This window comes from Emydura macquarii, unplaced genomic scaffold (genome assembly GCF_026122565.2).
Source record: "Emydura macquarii macquarii isolate MOO-44397 ecotype Brisbane River unplaced genomic scaffold, CSIRO-AGI_Emac_v2 contig_1363, whole genome shotgun sequence".
Lineage (NCBI taxonomy): Eukaryota > Metazoa > Chordata > Testudines > Chelidae > Emydura > Emydura macquarii.
Genome location: NW_027131500.1, coordinates 18507360 through 18524548, shown reverse-complemented (window position 1 = coordinate 18524548; position 17189 = coordinate 18507360). Strand labels below are relative to the sequence as shown.

At 36.1% G+C, this 17189-nt stretch overlaps 1 protein-coding gene across 3 annotated transcripts; it reads left to right on the top strand.

Moving 5' to 3' along the window:
- Nucleotides 1-352: 352 nt before the first annotated feature.
- TDO2 (tryptophan 2,3-dioxygenase) lies at nucleotides 353-15751 on the top strand. 3 transcript variants are annotated; one of them, XM_067551844.1, is made up of 12 exons: nucleotides 353-408; nucleotides 2462-2570; nucleotides 4340-4448; nucleotides 5287-5357; nucleotides 7116-7243; nucleotides 8965-9151; nucleotides 11041-11148; nucleotides 12257-12368; nucleotides 12704-12761; nucleotides 13169-13248; nucleotides 13933-14023; nucleotides 15553-15751. In XM_067551844.1, the coding sequence occupies exons 1-12, from the start codon at nucleotides 374-376 to the stop codon at nucleotides 15704-15706; spliced, it is 1242 nt and encodes a 413-aa protein (XP_067407945.1). In that variant the 5' UTR covers nucleotides 353-373; the 3' UTR covers nucleotides 15707-15751. The 3 variants fall into 3 exon arrangements, with proteins under 3 accessions (XP_067407945.1, XP_067407946.1, XP_067407944.1); XM_067551845.1 differs by lacking the exon at nucleotides 353-408 and adding an exon at nucleotides 1953-2093 and having other exon boundaries at nucleotides 4358-4448; XM_067551843.1 differs by lacking the exon at nucleotides 353-408 and adding an exon at nucleotides 1953-2093.
- Nucleotides 15752-17189: the final 1438 nt, after the last annotated feature.

Here is a 17189-nt window from a genome sequence, read left to right as displayed (position 1 = left end):
ATGGCCCTAAAAATATTCTCAGCCACTCTAAGAATGTTTAGTTTGGTTATTACCAAAATTATTCAGCAATAAAGCTACACAATTACTTATTTTTAACAGTTTGTGTCTGGTGGTCATCCTTCTACCACTGGAATGATTTTTCATATGGTGGTTCTGAAAGCAAATTATATTGTACTGAGAATAATAAAAAAATTAGAAAGTTAATTTAATACAAAATTAAAAAGAAAACAAGTTCTCTTTACCAATTTCAGTCAATAGCAGTATTTGCTCAAGTCACAAGCTGGAAAGTGAGCAGTGTTTGCAGTGAAAAGGAATGCAAATAGATATGGACTGAAGTAATCAAATGCTTGTTGATTTTTTTCAGTGAAGTTTGATGACAGCACTAGATCCGTTGTTCATGGTGAATAGGTAGGTGACTTAACATTCAAAAAAGTGTATGTCGACGGAACTGCTGTACCTATGTAGACACAGGCTTTCAGAGATTGACGTAAGTGACATTACATCAACCTCCGTTGCCAGTGTAGATCAGGCCTAAGTGACTGTAATCACTATGGGTTCTGAGGTAAGCGGGGTCTGAATGAGCTGTCCCCTGCTGAGCTAGCAGAGGGTGGGGGTGAAAATCACTGAGTTGCAAGAAACCTCAGGAGACTGACCTGCAGAAGTCACAGTAGAGGAACAGGTGGCAGCAGAAGGTGACGGTGTGCATTGGAACAGTCGGCAGAGAGGCCAGCGGAGCTGTTGGCAGAGTGGCCACTGGAGTGAAGTGATTGGCAGGGCAGCCAGCGGAGTGGAGTGGTTGATAGGGTGGCAGGTGACTGGCAGGCCAGCAAATGGCTGGTGGGGTGGAGCGGTGGGCAGCCAGAATATAACAGCCAGAACATAGTGGCTGGACAGTGGTGTGAGCAAAGTGCCCTCTTTCCCCATTCCCCAACCAGGGTGCAAGGTGAGCTCTGCAGCTGCACCTCTAAACTCTGGGTCTGCCCTGACTAAGGACAACTACTGTGAATGCTGTCAGCTTCAAGGTGCTGTGAAAGGAGGGGCACATTAAAGGAACTTCTTGTTGCTGGTCTTAAGAACCTGAGACAAAAGGAAACTGCCCAACGTACTCTGGGGAGGGTGTTTTGCTTGCGGTTTTATGCATGTGAATCCTGCTTGCGGTGTTTTCCCAAATTAATGCCGGATTACTTTCCTCCTTTTATTAAAAGTTTCTTTTCTACACTCAGTTTCTGTGCTTGTGAGATGGGGAGTATTGTCTCTAGAAGTGCCCAAGGGGTGATGTATAATTATCCCAGGTTACTGGGTGGGGTCTTGAGCTGGTTTTGTGTTGTAATATTGAAAATAAACCCCTAAATATTGGACCCAGCCCTTGCTGCTGCTGACTCCGACAGGCAGAAGAGTTACACTTAGATAATTATTTTAGCTTTCTGGGGTCTGGTTGAACATTTTATATTTGCTCTGGGGACCCACACCTCTGCATTGATGCAGCAACACTGTATGTATTGACTGCAGAATTCTCATGTATATTTCCATCTCCGCCCAACAGTCTTCACTCTTTTTTTCATAAAAAGTGCCTTGATATTTTGACTTCAGGGTTGAAAGATTACAATCCTGTTCCAGCAATCCATGAGATTAAATATTTAGAGCTATATGCTGCCCTTGACTCATGCACAGAACTCCCATTGATTTTTTTTTTAACTTACTTATATTAGCTTTGATCCCAGACTATGTGCCTGACCGAAAATGTCCAAGGTCAGAAAAACGTTAGTGAAAGCTGCTCAAAGCATGTGACATTTGACCCAGGTGAGCATTGCAACTGTTCTTGTTTTGAGTGACCCAACTAACTGAGCAGCCAACTAAACAAATACTTATTGAAGTTAGTGTCAGGATAGCGTCTGCAATTATTACTGAATGACAGGGATGGGCAGATGAAATAGCGGGGGATTGGCCTTTACACTAGGCTCAGGTTACATAAAAGGCAGCTGCAGCAGGTTTGGGAAGGTTAATAGAGTATAATATCCCTGGGGAGCATTGCTCAGTGAGTTATTGGATTCTGCAGTCATGAGTGGGTGTCCATTTTGGGGAAACAAATATCAGTGAGTACATTTCTCTATTTACTGCAGAATGTCGGTTAACATGATAGACATAATGTGACCGTTAAGTGTAAAAATTCAAAGGGTGATATTAATTAAAGAAGTGTATAGACTACATTGAATGAAGGGAGCTGGCCTAAGAATTCTTTTGAATATTGGCTATTGGGATGTGCTAGATATGAAAGTTCTTATGCTATAGTGATGTGTGTGCTATAAATGTTGAAGTTAGATATGTGCTGTTCATTTTGCTTATCATATATGTTTGCGAAACTGAGTCACCAAAGCAGATTAGTGCCTGAATTTTAGGCATAATTATTTCTCTGACTTTTTTAGCTCTGTTATTTTCTTTCTTCATTTTCTTTTATTCCTAGATTTAATTTTAATAAACTGTCTTTGGTGGATGAGGAAGGTGAAGACAAATCACAAGAAGGGCTGAATAAAGCCAGCAAAGGTGGACTTATCTATGGCGACTATCTACATGTAAGTGTGAAGATTGGATTATGTTACTACCCTGATGGCTATTACAATTTGAGAGGTGACATATGACGCTTTCCTTTCCTCCCTCTGCCAGCAAAGGCCAACAATCAAGGCAAGCCCCTCTCATCCTTGTTCCACTCCCAGCTCTTGGGATGTATCCACAGGCATTTAAATCTCTTGACATTTGAGTTAAACAAACAATTCCCACCCCAGTTAATAATTCCCACCCTGTTAATGTCAATGGGATGTTTGATTATTTTTTAACTTGTTGAGAAAACAAGTTGGATTTTGTTGTTTAGACAGGAATTATTTTTAGTCTTGCAGCTAAATTCTGAATTGAGAAGGGCTGAAGTGGAGAGTTACATTGAGATGCATATAATGCATCACCTTGATAAATCACAGCAAAGCAGTAGATCCATTGTTTTGGCAGATGGTTACCCAGAGCAAACTTTCAGTATGCTCAGCAGGGGTTGTGCAGTTTCCATTAGCCATTGCATTGTGATTAAATCCCTGAGCAGTAATCTGAAAATTTACAGACACTAATGTATACATCTAAGTTTCTGTAAAATGTCTTAAATTTAGCCCATGGACTCAGTTCTTTCAAGTGCACTGATATAAACTGAAATCAATGAAGTTACTCTAGACTTACGCAGAACTGTCCTAATATTTATATAATTACATAATTACATTTTAAAAACAACCTTCATCAAAAGAATGATGTCAAACACTCAGAAGTTAGGAAATGCCAGTAATAAGATTCCCGTGCAACCATGATTCAGCACCTTTGTGTCTCTGCATACAATATGGTCTTTAATAAGATGATCACCACCGTATTTTTTCTACAGGATTTCTGCCTCACTGAAAATGAATTTCATTCACATATAATTTGTAGACTACAATAGTTATTTTCCTTTCCCATCCTTCTCTTATCTTCTTTAATAAAAAGCAAATGAAAGAGCTTTTCAAATGGTTTCCTGAATTATACTGCCTGGAAGAACACATGAGTATTTAAAAGTCCATAGATGGCTAGATTTTGCCATTCTTACTCATGTTAGAGATTCACAGATTTTAAGACCACAAACCATCCAACCTGACCTCCTGCATAGCACAGGTTATAGGATTTCCCTGAATTAATTCCTGCTTCATATTTAATAATAACAGTTGAACTATAGCATATCTTTTAGAAAAACAGCCAACCTTGATTTAAAAATCTCCAGTGATGGAGAATCCACTACAACCCTTGGTAAATTGTTCCAATGGTTTATTCTCGTCACTGTTGAAAATTGTGCCTTATTTCTCATCTGAATATTTCAAGCGTCAGCTTCCAGCCATTGGATCTTGTTATAGTTTTGTCTGTTGGACTGATGAAGCCCTCTATTATCAAATTTCTGTTCTCTGTATGGGTATTTAGAGTGTGATCAAATCATCCCTTTGATGATCTCCTTGATAATCTAAATAGACCGATAAATAGACTGGTAAACTAAATAGACCGAGTGCTTAGACTTCCAGTATCTCTCGTAAGGCATGTTTTCCAAATAGTTCTTTACTCTGCAAGAGTAAGTGAGAGAATCATATTTCTTTCATATACTCCCAAATGTAAGTAACAGAAAAAATCAATGGATTAGTTCACTATTAAAATGCAGAATAAATACAATGCAAATAAAGACCTGTGTGTTTTTTATAATGCTCATTTAAGGACTAACCAACAATTTGTCCAACATTTGTCCAACATTTTGTCCAATACCAATAGTGGGGCTTTGAAATTATTACAGACATTTTTTCTTTTAAAGTTGGACAAAATATTGAATGCTCAAGAGCTGCAGAGTGAAAAAAAAGGAAATAAGATCCATGATGAACATCTTTTCATTGTGACCCATCAAGGTAAGCTGCAAGATTTTTTTTTTTAAAAAAAGGCTGTTGTTTGGTGCAAACATACCATTTGGTTTATTTGGTGCTGAAACATGCTGTACAGAAGTTGTATTTTGGACACAGTTATAAATTCCTAAGTGAATACCAGCTTTCTCTCCCATTCCCCTTGTAACACAGTATTAGTGTATGTATGTGTGTGTGAGAGTCCATAATCCATATTTGAAGAGTTTTAGTAGAGAGTGAGAATACACCTCAGCATAATTAATTATATACATAAGAATAGAGATAGCTTAGTGATGTAAGCCTCAGATTTAGAACACCTAGACTCTCCAGAATCATAGGTTTAATTCGGTGGAGCTGATTCAGTCATCCAAATAGTAAAATGAGTACATGCAGTTTACTGTATTTCGGTCTTTTTAGATGAACCTCTTAAATCCAATGTTCTACTTATCTGTTTAGACGTTAAACATCCCATGGTGTTTTGTGTAAGAGGACTGGTTTATCTTGGTATTTTGGGCAGGTTTTCCCCTTTCCCCAGCTGTTGTTAATATGCCCTATGCAACCCCTAGAGTTTGAAAAATGAATATACTGTAATTAGTTCTGTTAATGGTCTCAGGTATAAATCATTCCATGCAGCAATGGTCTGAAGAAGGGACAGTTTCTTTAAACAGCAGGTACATTTGTAAATCAGAATTTCTTACACCCCAATCACATGAAAATATAACATTAATTTTAAATAAAGATTTAATAATAAACATAGAATTTAACCTCCTAATCAACTTGCCTAACTTCTTCCTACATACCAGCAATGGCAATGACATTAACACTAACAAGACTTTTCTTATTGTAGCTTATGAACTTTGGTTTAAGCAGATTCTGTGGGAACTGGATTCAGTTCGGGTGATCTTTCAGAATGGCCGTGTAAGTAATGTGCAAATATTTATAAAATAAAAACCCAAGCCTCTCTTTGAAAGTTTGATTTTTACCAAATCAACACATACCCCTGAAAATGAGATGTAAGACTGAAATTCAGCTCTTTAATGGCACCACTTTGCCATTATGATAGTACACATATTTTGATCTGTAAAATCATGCACTCTTCTGAGGACTGTATCTTCTACAGTAACTGACCCACATTGATCACTCTTCAGGAGCAATCCTGTTGGCCAAACTACTCATAAGCTCTGAGGCTGGTTATCTGGGTGGGTTGCAAATACTAACCTAGGATTATTTTAGTGCCAAAAAAGCATGGCTAGGGAAAAATTTAATATACATATATATATATAAAAGGGAGATAGATAGCTGGCTTATGGTACATTGATTTTTTTTAAATATAAATTATTTAACATTATTATTTTTATGTTGAAAGTGTCTCTTACCTCTGAATTTCCTGATTATGGTCCACTTAAGCAAAAGACTTAATATTTTTATTATACACCAGTAGTATTTTTTTTTCAACTGGCTGGTAAATAAAAGAGGAAAACATCCTCTACTATTTGGATGTGATGTGATGTAACTGGAGAGGAAATATCAAATAGAAACAGATGTTTATATGACAAGACCTTGAAATAGCAGATGAATATTTTGAGCATTTATTAACACTACCCTAAAGTGAAATAATTTATACGCTTATAAATTGTAATGACTTAAACTCCTAAGTTTCCTTTGATGTGTTGTCAGTGAGAGATGGCTTGCTAAACTGATGATTGCAAATGAAAATCCAGCATTTGCGGACATTATACAGATATATAACATTGTTTGGAAGTAGACCTGGCAGTAAAATGCCGGGAAAAAAAGATGTAAAAAGTTTCATGAAAAATTAGTTGTATTTTTTTGCTGAAATTCAGTGCGTTGATTATTTTTTTGTTGAAATTCAGAACGTTTTAACCACCTCTAAAATGGGGTATGTTTCTTCATGAAAACATTTTTGTGTTGAAATGTAATTAAAAATGTTGAAAAGTTGAAATTCAGAAATCTTTGGGAGGATTATGAAAAGATTAAAATATAGCATTTTCATCCCTGCTTTGCTATGTCTTGGTTCTGCTCACAGACTGCCTTAGCAATCTCGGGTGGAATTGTGACCCCATTGATGGCAGCACAGAGTTGACAGAGAATTAGCTTGGGAACTGCTCTGCATTTCCTTCCCCACTCACTTCTCCTGTGTCTCCCAGATGCACTTTACTTTCCTCTCCCCCTTCTGCTTACTAGCAAGCATCTTTTCAGCTGTGCCACACCACTTCCTTACTAGTCAGATTGTTTCTTTCTCCTGCTTCCCTCCAGCCTGCTTCTGCATTGACTCCAGTAGAATTACACTGTGGATGACTTTGACCCAGAGTTTCTACTCTTTCAGTAACCTTTTGAGTTAAAAACATGGGAAAAATAACTCCTTTATAACTGACCCAATTAATATGAGTGAGCAGCCTGAACAAAAAAAAAAAAACCTCACTGTTGATGCATTAAGCATATACAAAGTCTAAAAGGTATGATTTTAGTTACATGAAGGATTCTCCATTCAAAACAAGACTGCTATTGCTGTTGATTTTTACATGGAATACATTCAGATACTACAATGATGAATGGATAAAACCCTAAAATAAATTGATCAATAGAACATAAAGGTGTAAATGGCTCGTCGCTCATCATTCTTGATCTGGTCATAATTATTTCTTTTCCAATAAGGTGAGAGATGAAAGAAACATGCTCAAGGTTGTTGCTCGAATGCACAGAATTTCAATGATCCTTAAATTACTTGTGGAGCAATTTTCGGTTCTGGAAACTATGACTGCACTGGACTTCTTTGATTTCAGGTAAATATTATTTATTGATTATCATCAATGCTTATGTAACTGTCCTCACTAGCGCTAAAAGTGGGGTTTGAATCCAGGCCTTTCAGAACTGAAAGCATGAACCTCTACCACTCAAGCTGAAGAACTAAGTCAAGAAGGTCAGCAAGATGAGTGTATATTTGGGAGAGAAGCAGCTGTACCAGCAACAGATAAAGATCAACAACTGTCTCTAACTTGATAGCAAACCCAATGTATTCTGAGTTTTTTAAACAGATATTTGTCTTTATTATTTGTATGTGATTTTGCTAGCTGAGATCACCATTACAGAACTAAAATAACAGTATGAACATAATTAAAATGTCCTGTCATTTGGTAACACCGTGCTAAGAATTATTTTAGCAATTTCCTTAAATTTCTCACAGCCACATGTTCTCAGCAACATTTTATGTCAATTCATAAACTTGTGTGGATGAGAGAAACCTACGCTCCACATCTAGAGCATGAACTAGATTTTTTAACCCATTGATTCTGGGGCTTCACACATCATAAGGTTTGCAGTGGTCCCAGATCACTAAAATCTAATGATGTTTCAAAAGTCTGTGGTAGCTTTTTGCCTCTAATCCTCCATTTCTCTTCACTTCCCCTTTTACCCTCAGGAATTTCTCTTCTCCATCTACTGATAGAAGACGTTTCCTCCCACACAGTGTTGCCTGTAAACCTATATATCTCTTCTTGGCTGCTGGCCAGGCTTCTGGGATCCTTCTGCCTGTCTCACTTCCAGTGTAGACTTCTAACTCTTTCCTTCTGCCCACAGGCTCCACTATTGTTCTATTCCTACCTTTCCTGTGGTTTCCACTTGGGTCACCTGGCAGGCCATCCAGCTCCCACTCCCTCCTGGATCCTCTTGGCAACCTATCTATTTGTCTTCCAGTTCTCCTTATTACTACTTCATAATCTCCACAAAACATCTCTCATGGCCCTTAAAGGTTACCATAATCCTTTTCTCCCATTTTTAAACTTAAAAAAACAAGAGAGAGAGAAATAAGTGGATTAATCATCTATTTTGAGAGATCCTCAATTGCAATTTTCAGAAGCTTACTACTGTATAATAGGCAATTATACAACCAAATCAATGACTTTCAATTCCCTGTTTATATCCCCCTTATTCTTTACTTTTGAACCACTAAAATTACCAGGGAATGGGAATCAGGGCTATCCTTATTAATTAGTTCTTACAATTTGCCAACGCGGTTTCGTTTTACATCAATCCCACATAACATAAGAATTAGCCATGGTGACAGCATCACCATATCCTTTTGTCCAAAAAAACCCAAACAAACAAAAATTGTTCTGATCTATGGAATAATTTAAACTCTAATAAATATTTTATAGTTTATTTATTTGAATTTTGATGACTTAAGACATCTTTCCTAACACCTGTTTGGCAATGTATGTTTAAAAAGAAATTGATATTCTAGTGAAATTTCCTCCTGAAGCACATTTTTTAAAAATGTTGATTTCAATATATATTTACTTGAAAATAAAGAAATCAGTTTTTCATTGTAATACCAGGATTGCAACAAAGGAAATGTCAATGTTCTGGTATATCAGAGAGTCTATTTGATGTACTTTTAATGTTAGAAATATCTATAAAGTTTTCTTTAGTTATGGATAGAAAAACCACATAATACCCTTATTTCTGAAATAATATGTCATTACTGTATCTTTTTCCTTATCCAAAGAGATTACTTGAGCCCAGCATCAGGTTTTCAGAGCCTACAGTTTCGTCTATTAGAGAATAAGATTGGTGTCCCACAGAGCCTGAGAGTCCCTTATAACAGAAGGCATTACCGTGATAACTTCAAGGGACACGAGAATGAACAACTACTTAAATCAGAGCAAGAACCAACACTTCTGCAACTAGTGGATGTAAGGAGATATATATATATATTATATTTATATATTAATTTTAACTCCATTTGAACATTAGAAAGAATGCCTACCCTAAACCTAATAAAAGGCCCAGTTCTGTATTTCTTCTCAAGCAATTCTCCCATTGATTTCAGTGAGAAAAAAATTCCCCATAGAAAGTAATATAGGTTGTCAATGTTACAAAGAGGCCTACTGCTCAGATTCTGTTCCATTTCTGGGTGAATGTTCAGGTCAGTCCTTAGTACTTCAAGCTGTTTGGATTGCCTATCCTTACTGACAACTTCTTGTTCTCCAAGGAGAAAGGCCTAACAGAGTATTAAGGTAGTAAATTGCCTTGTGGATGTCTGACTATTCTGCCTAACCACATGAACACTTATGCATTAATATGCTTGAAAAGATTCACATGGGTATAGACTTTTTCAGAATAAGAAAATTTTGAAACATTTCCACTATGAGCAAAGTGATGCCCTCTCTTGTACAATTGGGGTTGGATGGGGGAGGGGGGGAACAAATCCAGCAAGGGAGAGGGGAAAATGGTGAAATGTGTCATTGAGGTACGTCTGATTCTGACACAGAAAAGTTATAAAGGAACCTATTATTCAAACACAGATACATCACTTTCTAAGCCATGTATCATTCTGTTACAGAACTATGCCCAAATCACCAGTTCTTTTTGTATGTACTTCCTATATTGGTATCTCAGATCTACATGTATCTACATAAATCTACATTGTATATGGTTACGGAATATTTATACGGCTTCTGCCATCCCAGAAAGACCTCTCATTCTTGAGATCCCATTAGATCAGAACAGAGGCAAATAATGTTGTCTTCAAAGGGAATCTGACCATAAAGCTTCCTAAAAGTGTGCTCTGTAATTTCCTTCCCACCGGCAATAGGTTCATTAAATTAAAAAAGACAAATATACTTACCAATTAATTCCATTGGTTTAGGTTTGCCACTTTCTTACATTTTGGATTTAAGTACATGACTGAGTATTTTATGAGTACTCTGCCTATATTGGAGATGATAAATATAATTAATCACACTTACCTAATGTTCTACACCTTCCAAACATTGTATAGACAAACTAGTTCTTACATCAATCTCAGGCCAGGTCTACACTATAAAGTTACATCAGTATAACTATGTCACTTAGGGGTGTGAAAAATACACAACTCTGAGCAACGCAGTTATACCGACCTAACCGACGGAGTAGACAGCATTATGTCAATGGCAAGGCTTCTCCCATCATCATAGCTACTGCCTCTCACAGAGGCATTGTCTACACTAGCACTTATGCCGGCAAAACTTTTGTCACTCAGGAGTGTGAAAAAACATGAGCAACATAAATTTTGCCGGCATAAGTGCTTGTGTGGACAGAGCTATGTTGGTGGGAGAGCTCTTTCCCATCAAAGTACCGTGGCTACATAAGCGCTCTTACAGCAACACAACTGTAAATATAATAGGCCAGAGATGGATTAACTAAACTGAAGGCAGAAGCTCTCCCATTGGCGTAGTAAAGTCTTCACTGAAGTGCTACTGCTACGCTGCTGCACTGGTGCAGCTGTGCTGTTGCAGCTTTTAAGTGTAGGCCTGCCCTGAGATAGATTAGTAGTTTTACCCTATTTATGGAAGGAGAAACTGACTAAGAGAGAAAAATTTCAGCCCAGATCCTCAAAGGTATTTAGGTGCCTAACTTTCACTGAAATACCTTCTAAATACCTTCTAGTATCTGGGCTGAAGTGACTTGACCAGGACTATAGAGGGGAATGTTAGAGATAGGATTAGAACTGGGGAGTTTCTGGCTCCCAACTCTGTGATCATTTAAGAGTAATTCATGATCTGTATCACCTATTTGCTTTATGTTATTTTATTTTTTTAAGGCATGGCTGGAAAGAACACCAGGACTAGAACCAGAGGGATTTAATTTCTGGGGGAAATTTGAAGTGAATGTGTTAAAAGGTCTAGAAGAGGAATTTGCAATGGTCCAGGTAAATAATGTAGCCTTAGTCTATCAATAAGCATAAGATATGTGACAAAAGAAGATCCTGACATTTTAGTTGCCATTTTAACCCAATCACTGTTCCTTTCCCTCGGTTCATTCAGTCTTAAACAAACTTTGTTTCTAAGGATCAACAGAACTTGCACTTGTTTCAGGCAAATATGAGCCAGTTTATAATTTGACTTCTAAAACATGTGCTGTTTGAGTGATTTTTGATTGCAAAAAAACAGGATTGAAATCCTGGCTCCAGTGAAGTCAATGATAGTTTTGCCATTAACTTCACTGGGGCCAGAATTTCACCGCAGGCATTTGAATCTGAAGATCAAAGTGCAACTCTTCCAAGCACAAGCCCATGGGAATCCATATGGAAGGAAATGTTTGCATACACCATTGTGAGGTGCAACTGTGGTGTTTCACATAGCTTACTAAACTGTACCTATGGGTTTGGCAATAAGGGATGTCTGCTTACTGATATTGAACTTATTGAACTACATATGAAGCTTAGCATGAGAAGAATGTTTTACTTTTAAAAACAAATAATTAAACACAATTCAACAAAAAATACCTAGATGTGAATGATTATGTATCTAAAAAACTGCTCTCATGCTGTGTTTTGAGGATTCATTTTTGGAAATTAATGTCTTTAGGTCAAATCACATTTTTAATGAAAAAATTAATCATATATTAAAAAATTGGGAAATTTCAACCAATTCTAGGATTAATATCTTTCTAAATGTTGGGTTTCTTTCTGTTTCGTTCTTCATTCAAATGAAGAAATTATAAAATCAGACTTCTAAGAACTCAAGGACAGATTTTTTTAAAGAATTAATTGTGTTCTCATCTTGTACATGAATTGATCTCTACTGGGTACAAAAACTGGCTAACTGATGTGTTAAATTAGGTACTTTTGTGCATGCACTGGATTACCATTTTTGGTTGTGATAGCTGTGTGTTTTGCATAGCCAATGGCACATCTAACTTGCTTGGAAATATAGTCCTTACACTAAATGTTGATGCTGAAAATTGTAATTGTATAATAAATAATTCAAAACTGTAGGCCTCTTCTAAAAATAATTATTTTGTTTTATATTGTAAAGGCCAAACAAGAGTCAGAGGAAAAAGAGGAACTACTAGCTGAACTTCAAAAACAAAAAGAGGTTCTTATTTCATTATTTGATGAAAAACGCCATGAACATCTTCTTAGTAAAGGTAGGTTATGTTCACATCTGGAAAAATATAGTTTGATAACAGTAACTGGATCCTTTTTGAAAAGAAGTTGAAAAATATAAGGAAGAAAATTGACTTAGAAAGTTACTTGTGATTTATTTTTTTAAAATCTTTAGTTTTATCATGATTTGGCAATTTTCCAGGTAATGGTGGAATTCAATAGTTACTTTTGAAGCAAGTCTGATAGTTAAACACTATAATACATACTTTTTTCTTATCCTATATTTTTGTATCCTTAATATATACTATAGTGGACTGTGGACATTTGCAGGAAAATTAACACAAAAACAAACTAAAAATCCTGTAATATTTTGCAGGAGAAAGAAGACTGTCTTATAAAGCATTGAAAGGAGCTTTAATGATCTACTTCTACAGGTACTGTAACGAGATATTGCTTCAATATTTAGTGGGAATGGTGATAGAAGAAAAAAGTCAAGGGTAGATGATGTATATACACTGTAAATCGTGTATGTACACGATCCATTTATTATTGCAATTAATTGTTGGAAAGTGATTCTAAATCATATGCTGTACTATAGCTGGGTCCTTAAATTCTTCTGAGGACAAATTGTTATAAACATGGAATAAAATGCAACTCACATTTTAGGAGCGTGAAAGCACCTATTAGAATACCGGTTTTTGTATTGGTAGAAGAAATGTAGGAGAAAAAATTACCAAGGTCAGGGATATGCACACTTGAATCGGTACTTTGACAAACATGGCCTAATAAGAAAATATCGGTAATAAGAACTTTCTCTGTGTCTTGTCTTTCATTTTTCAAGAGAGGAGCCTCGTTTTCAGGTTCCCTTTCAGCTTCTTACTTCTCTCATGGATATTGATGTACTTATGACCAAATGGAGATGTAAGTTTTCCCTTCTTTCTCATGATAGTATCTCTTCTAGGTACAGGATTGTTTTTCCCTTTGTTACTCTAGTTGTAACCAAAGTGTGTTCAATTAGAATTCTAAAGAAGACCTCCCCCTCTTATTCAAAAGACAAATGCTTTTGCTTTGGCCTGGAGGGCAGATGAGTGACCTCCTTAGCTGTTGATACATGTACATAGAACGGCCATTGCCTTCATTTTGAGACTAAACATGATGTGCCTAAATTTGGGCCAACATCTTTTTGTCTAAGGGAACCACTCTATATTTCCCAGTTTCTCCCCACACCCATGACTCCTCTCCTCACAAACATTCTTTGCACTCTCTTACCCCCTTGCTATATAACAGGGTGAAACATGTTATAATCTATGGTATGACAGTCAACAGTACTCCTTAGTCAACATGTTGAAGAGTGACAGAATCTCCCTGATGACTTAGTGGGACACCCTCTCTATGACCTTTATTTCTGCTGTCCCCAGGAAAATGGTCAGAAGCATTCCTCTAAATCTAAGAACCTCACATGTAATTGTTACACATTCCAACTTGCTATCTGGCCAGCTTTAACTGGCATTTGAATGGTCAACATCATTTTAACCAAACCCTTCTTTGTATCCTACTTTTTATATTAAGTTCTAAATGTCAAATTCTATTGATTCTATTGCTTAGATAATCATGTCTGCATGGTGCACAGAATGATTGGCAGCAAGGCTGGCACAGGAGGGTCATCAGGCTATCAGTATTTACGCTCAACAGTGAGGTGAGAATGAAGAAAAATTTAAACTTCAGTTTGCTCTTTATGACCCCATAATCTGCATTCAGTATGTTACATTAATATGAATCATACTTTTCATTTAGTCATATCCAGGTAACAAAAGTATTTTAGTATCAGTGAAAGAGTCAAGAAAAAAAGAGCATAGGCCAAAACTTACTGAAAATAAGCAATTAGTATTACATAACCAATGCCTACAGGACACTTTGATAGAGAACATTGGTGTGATTATATAAATAGCTGTGTTTAAATAGCAGAAAAATTGTGACCTTTTATCTTAAAAGTTACGCTATTTTTTTTAATTTAGAGATTGGGAACCCTTAAATGTATTCTGGTAAAAGCTATTAGCTTTACCATTTATAGATTTTCAGTTTCTCTTTTCTGTTATGTCAATCAACTTGTGAGAAAGAAGAGATTTTCCAAGGGACAGGAGGTGATAATCCATAAAGGTCAATGCAGTTGTGAAGACTGATTTATTACAATAATTGAGAATGGGAGGAGTATCAAACTAATCAGTTAAAGTTGTCATTCGGAATTGTTGGTCTTTCCTGCCGTGCAAGGCACAGATGATCATGGATCTTGGCTCCATGTCTCACTGACCAATTCTCCAGAACTTGGAATGGAAAATGGCTTACTGCCCATTGTGTCCAGCATAACAGCAACTAAATGGGACTGGAAGCTTCAACTAGCTCTATCTCATTCCTGAATAAGCAGTTTCAGTCACTTAACATGTTCTTATAATCAGCCAGTTAGCCAACCCTAAAGATTATATTTGGACCTACACCTTGACAACTGTGTCTTGTGCCTGGAGACCAAAATGCAAAAAACACTTTGGATTGTTTGAAGCATATATGGAAACATCTCTTCCTTGAGCTGGAGTCTTTGCGTTTTGTTTTTGATAGAAGGTATTATGCAACTGGTGGTTCTAGACATTCTCTCTGGCTGTTGGCAACTGCTTTAATATTGATTTAGTTTAGTCCTCTGAAATGATGTTTGAGATAAGAGTGGTCTGTAATTTTCATCACGCGAACTAGGAAGAATGCACCAGGTTTGGGGGATTTAGTACAAATGTAATTTAGGCTAGGGTTACAAAAGTTTTTCATATTTTTCAGTGAACCTACACTAAATTTCAAACAAGTCTAAGTCAGCTAATGACTGTGAGTGAAAGCCATGAAAAAACACAGTTTAACATGAAAGAAGTTTTGATTGAGTTTCCCTATGTGGCTCATTTAAAAATGAAAAATCAAGAAGATTGAAACAAAATCAACCACGTATCATGCAGCTCTAGTCTGAACTGCCACACTCAGTGGGAAGAACCTAAATCATTACTAATGGACATTTTCCATTAGATCATGGGGTTAGCTTGTGTAGTATATCATTCAAACACACAGGGAGTTCCCAGGACCCTTTCTAATGTAACTTGATAGCTCTGAACCAAGATTAGGCTTTGTGGAGGCCAGTTATGGCCTCTTTAGGCTACCATATTAAAGTTAATGCATCTGATTTTCTTTTTTCAGTGACAGGTACAAGGTATTTGTAGATTTGTTCAACCTCTCAACATTTTTGGTGCCAAGACATTGGATCCCAAAGATGAATCCAACTATTCATAAATTCCTTTATACGGCAGAATATTTTGACAGCTCCTACTTTAGCAGTGATGATTCAGATTAAAGAATATTCCCTGGGTGATCCATTTTAAAGAACTTTGAACTGTCATGTGAACTAATTCTGACTTTTTGTGAGGTCCCTTAAGTTTATTAAATGTTACAAAGCATGTATATATATTTATGCACACTAGGCTATAGGATTTAAAGCATGTGATGAAATTCTGGATATATTATGAATAGTACAATTTAGAAGTGATACTAACAATTAAATTTTCATATTGAAGTATTTTTAAAACATTACAGAAATAAGAAGGCAGTTAGCTGAAGGAAACAATATGCACAGAGATTAAAATGATGCTGTTAGCAATACTGGAACAGTTGAAATTCTATTGTTCATGCTGGGATTCATTTTGCTCAGAATCTTCAGAGAAATATTTGTTACCGAACATCACATTGGATTATTAAAACTAAAAGAAATTTTAGTAATCTTATTTACTTTTCTATATTTATGCCTATATTTGCATTTCTGGTAGCTTGGACGATAAAAGTGGACTAATCAGTTTTAATTTTGTTTAGTTCATTTCTCATAAATTTTCAGATTCTCTTGCACTAGAAAATGTTGTAGGATGATGTTTATTTACTTTTTAAAAATGTCCCTGTTGGAATTTTTTTTTAAAAGGCATTTTTATTGGACTGAGTTTTTTTATACAGCTAAATTTTAGAAAGTCTAAATACTGAGTCAAATTGGATCCGACAGTGTTCCTAAATAATTTATATGAAAAGGAAAAGATTTTGATTCTCACGTCATAATAAAAATATATAATAGACAACTGTAAAAAAGTAACAAATCTTTAGTCATAAATATTTGATACTGTTAAATACTTATTACATACTTTATCTTTGTCTCATACTTCATTTTTTCACTTCAAATAAATGGCTGTTAAAAACTTAAAGCTCTTTATTTTTTATTGTTAATTCTATTTAAAATGACTGTAATTATATTAAATGGTTCCAGAATGAAGGCACTAGAAAAAGAAGTCCTTTTATTTATTCAAAGTACTGGAATAGCAAGGGTAGCAGTAATGCAAAGTTCCATGATATCGTTCTGCCAATTTGCCTCAATCAGGACTGTACTATATTACTGCCTCCATATCTTATAAGGTAAGTATTCCTGTCCATTAAATCTTTGTATTTGGAACACTAGAACCTGCTGAGTTTGAGGCACAAATTATCAGGTGAGGTTTTAAAAACATTCATGGCTTGTTCACTGAGAAATAGACTAACAATAGCAGTCAGATGGTAACAACTTTTAATCATAATACTGATAACAACCCCTTGCTGTAGTAGAACCAAGAACAAAAAATCATTATCACTCTTATCTAACCTCAGCTGGAACTTGCACTGATACTATTCTTCTTCAAATAAGTAACAAATGCTACTGCTTACTTGTCCTCACTAGTTTTCTTCATATCCAAGGAAAACTTCTTACAGCCAAAGGGCTTCACTAAAAAGCACAACAAATTCTGCATCTTGGCACAGGGTTAGAC

Coding starts and splice junctions, on each gene's coding strand:
- TDO2 (XM_067551844.1), top strand. CDS start 374: ATGACAGCACTAGATCCGTTGTTCATGGTGAATAG. Junction 4,449..5,286: donor TTTCATTGTGACCCATCAAG/GTAAGCTGCAAG, acceptor TTCTTATTGTAG/CTTATGAACTTTGGTTTAAG. Junction 14,024..15,552: donor TATTTACGCTCAACAGTGAG/GTGAGAATGAAG, acceptor TTCTTTTTTCAG/TGACAGGTACAAGGTATTTG.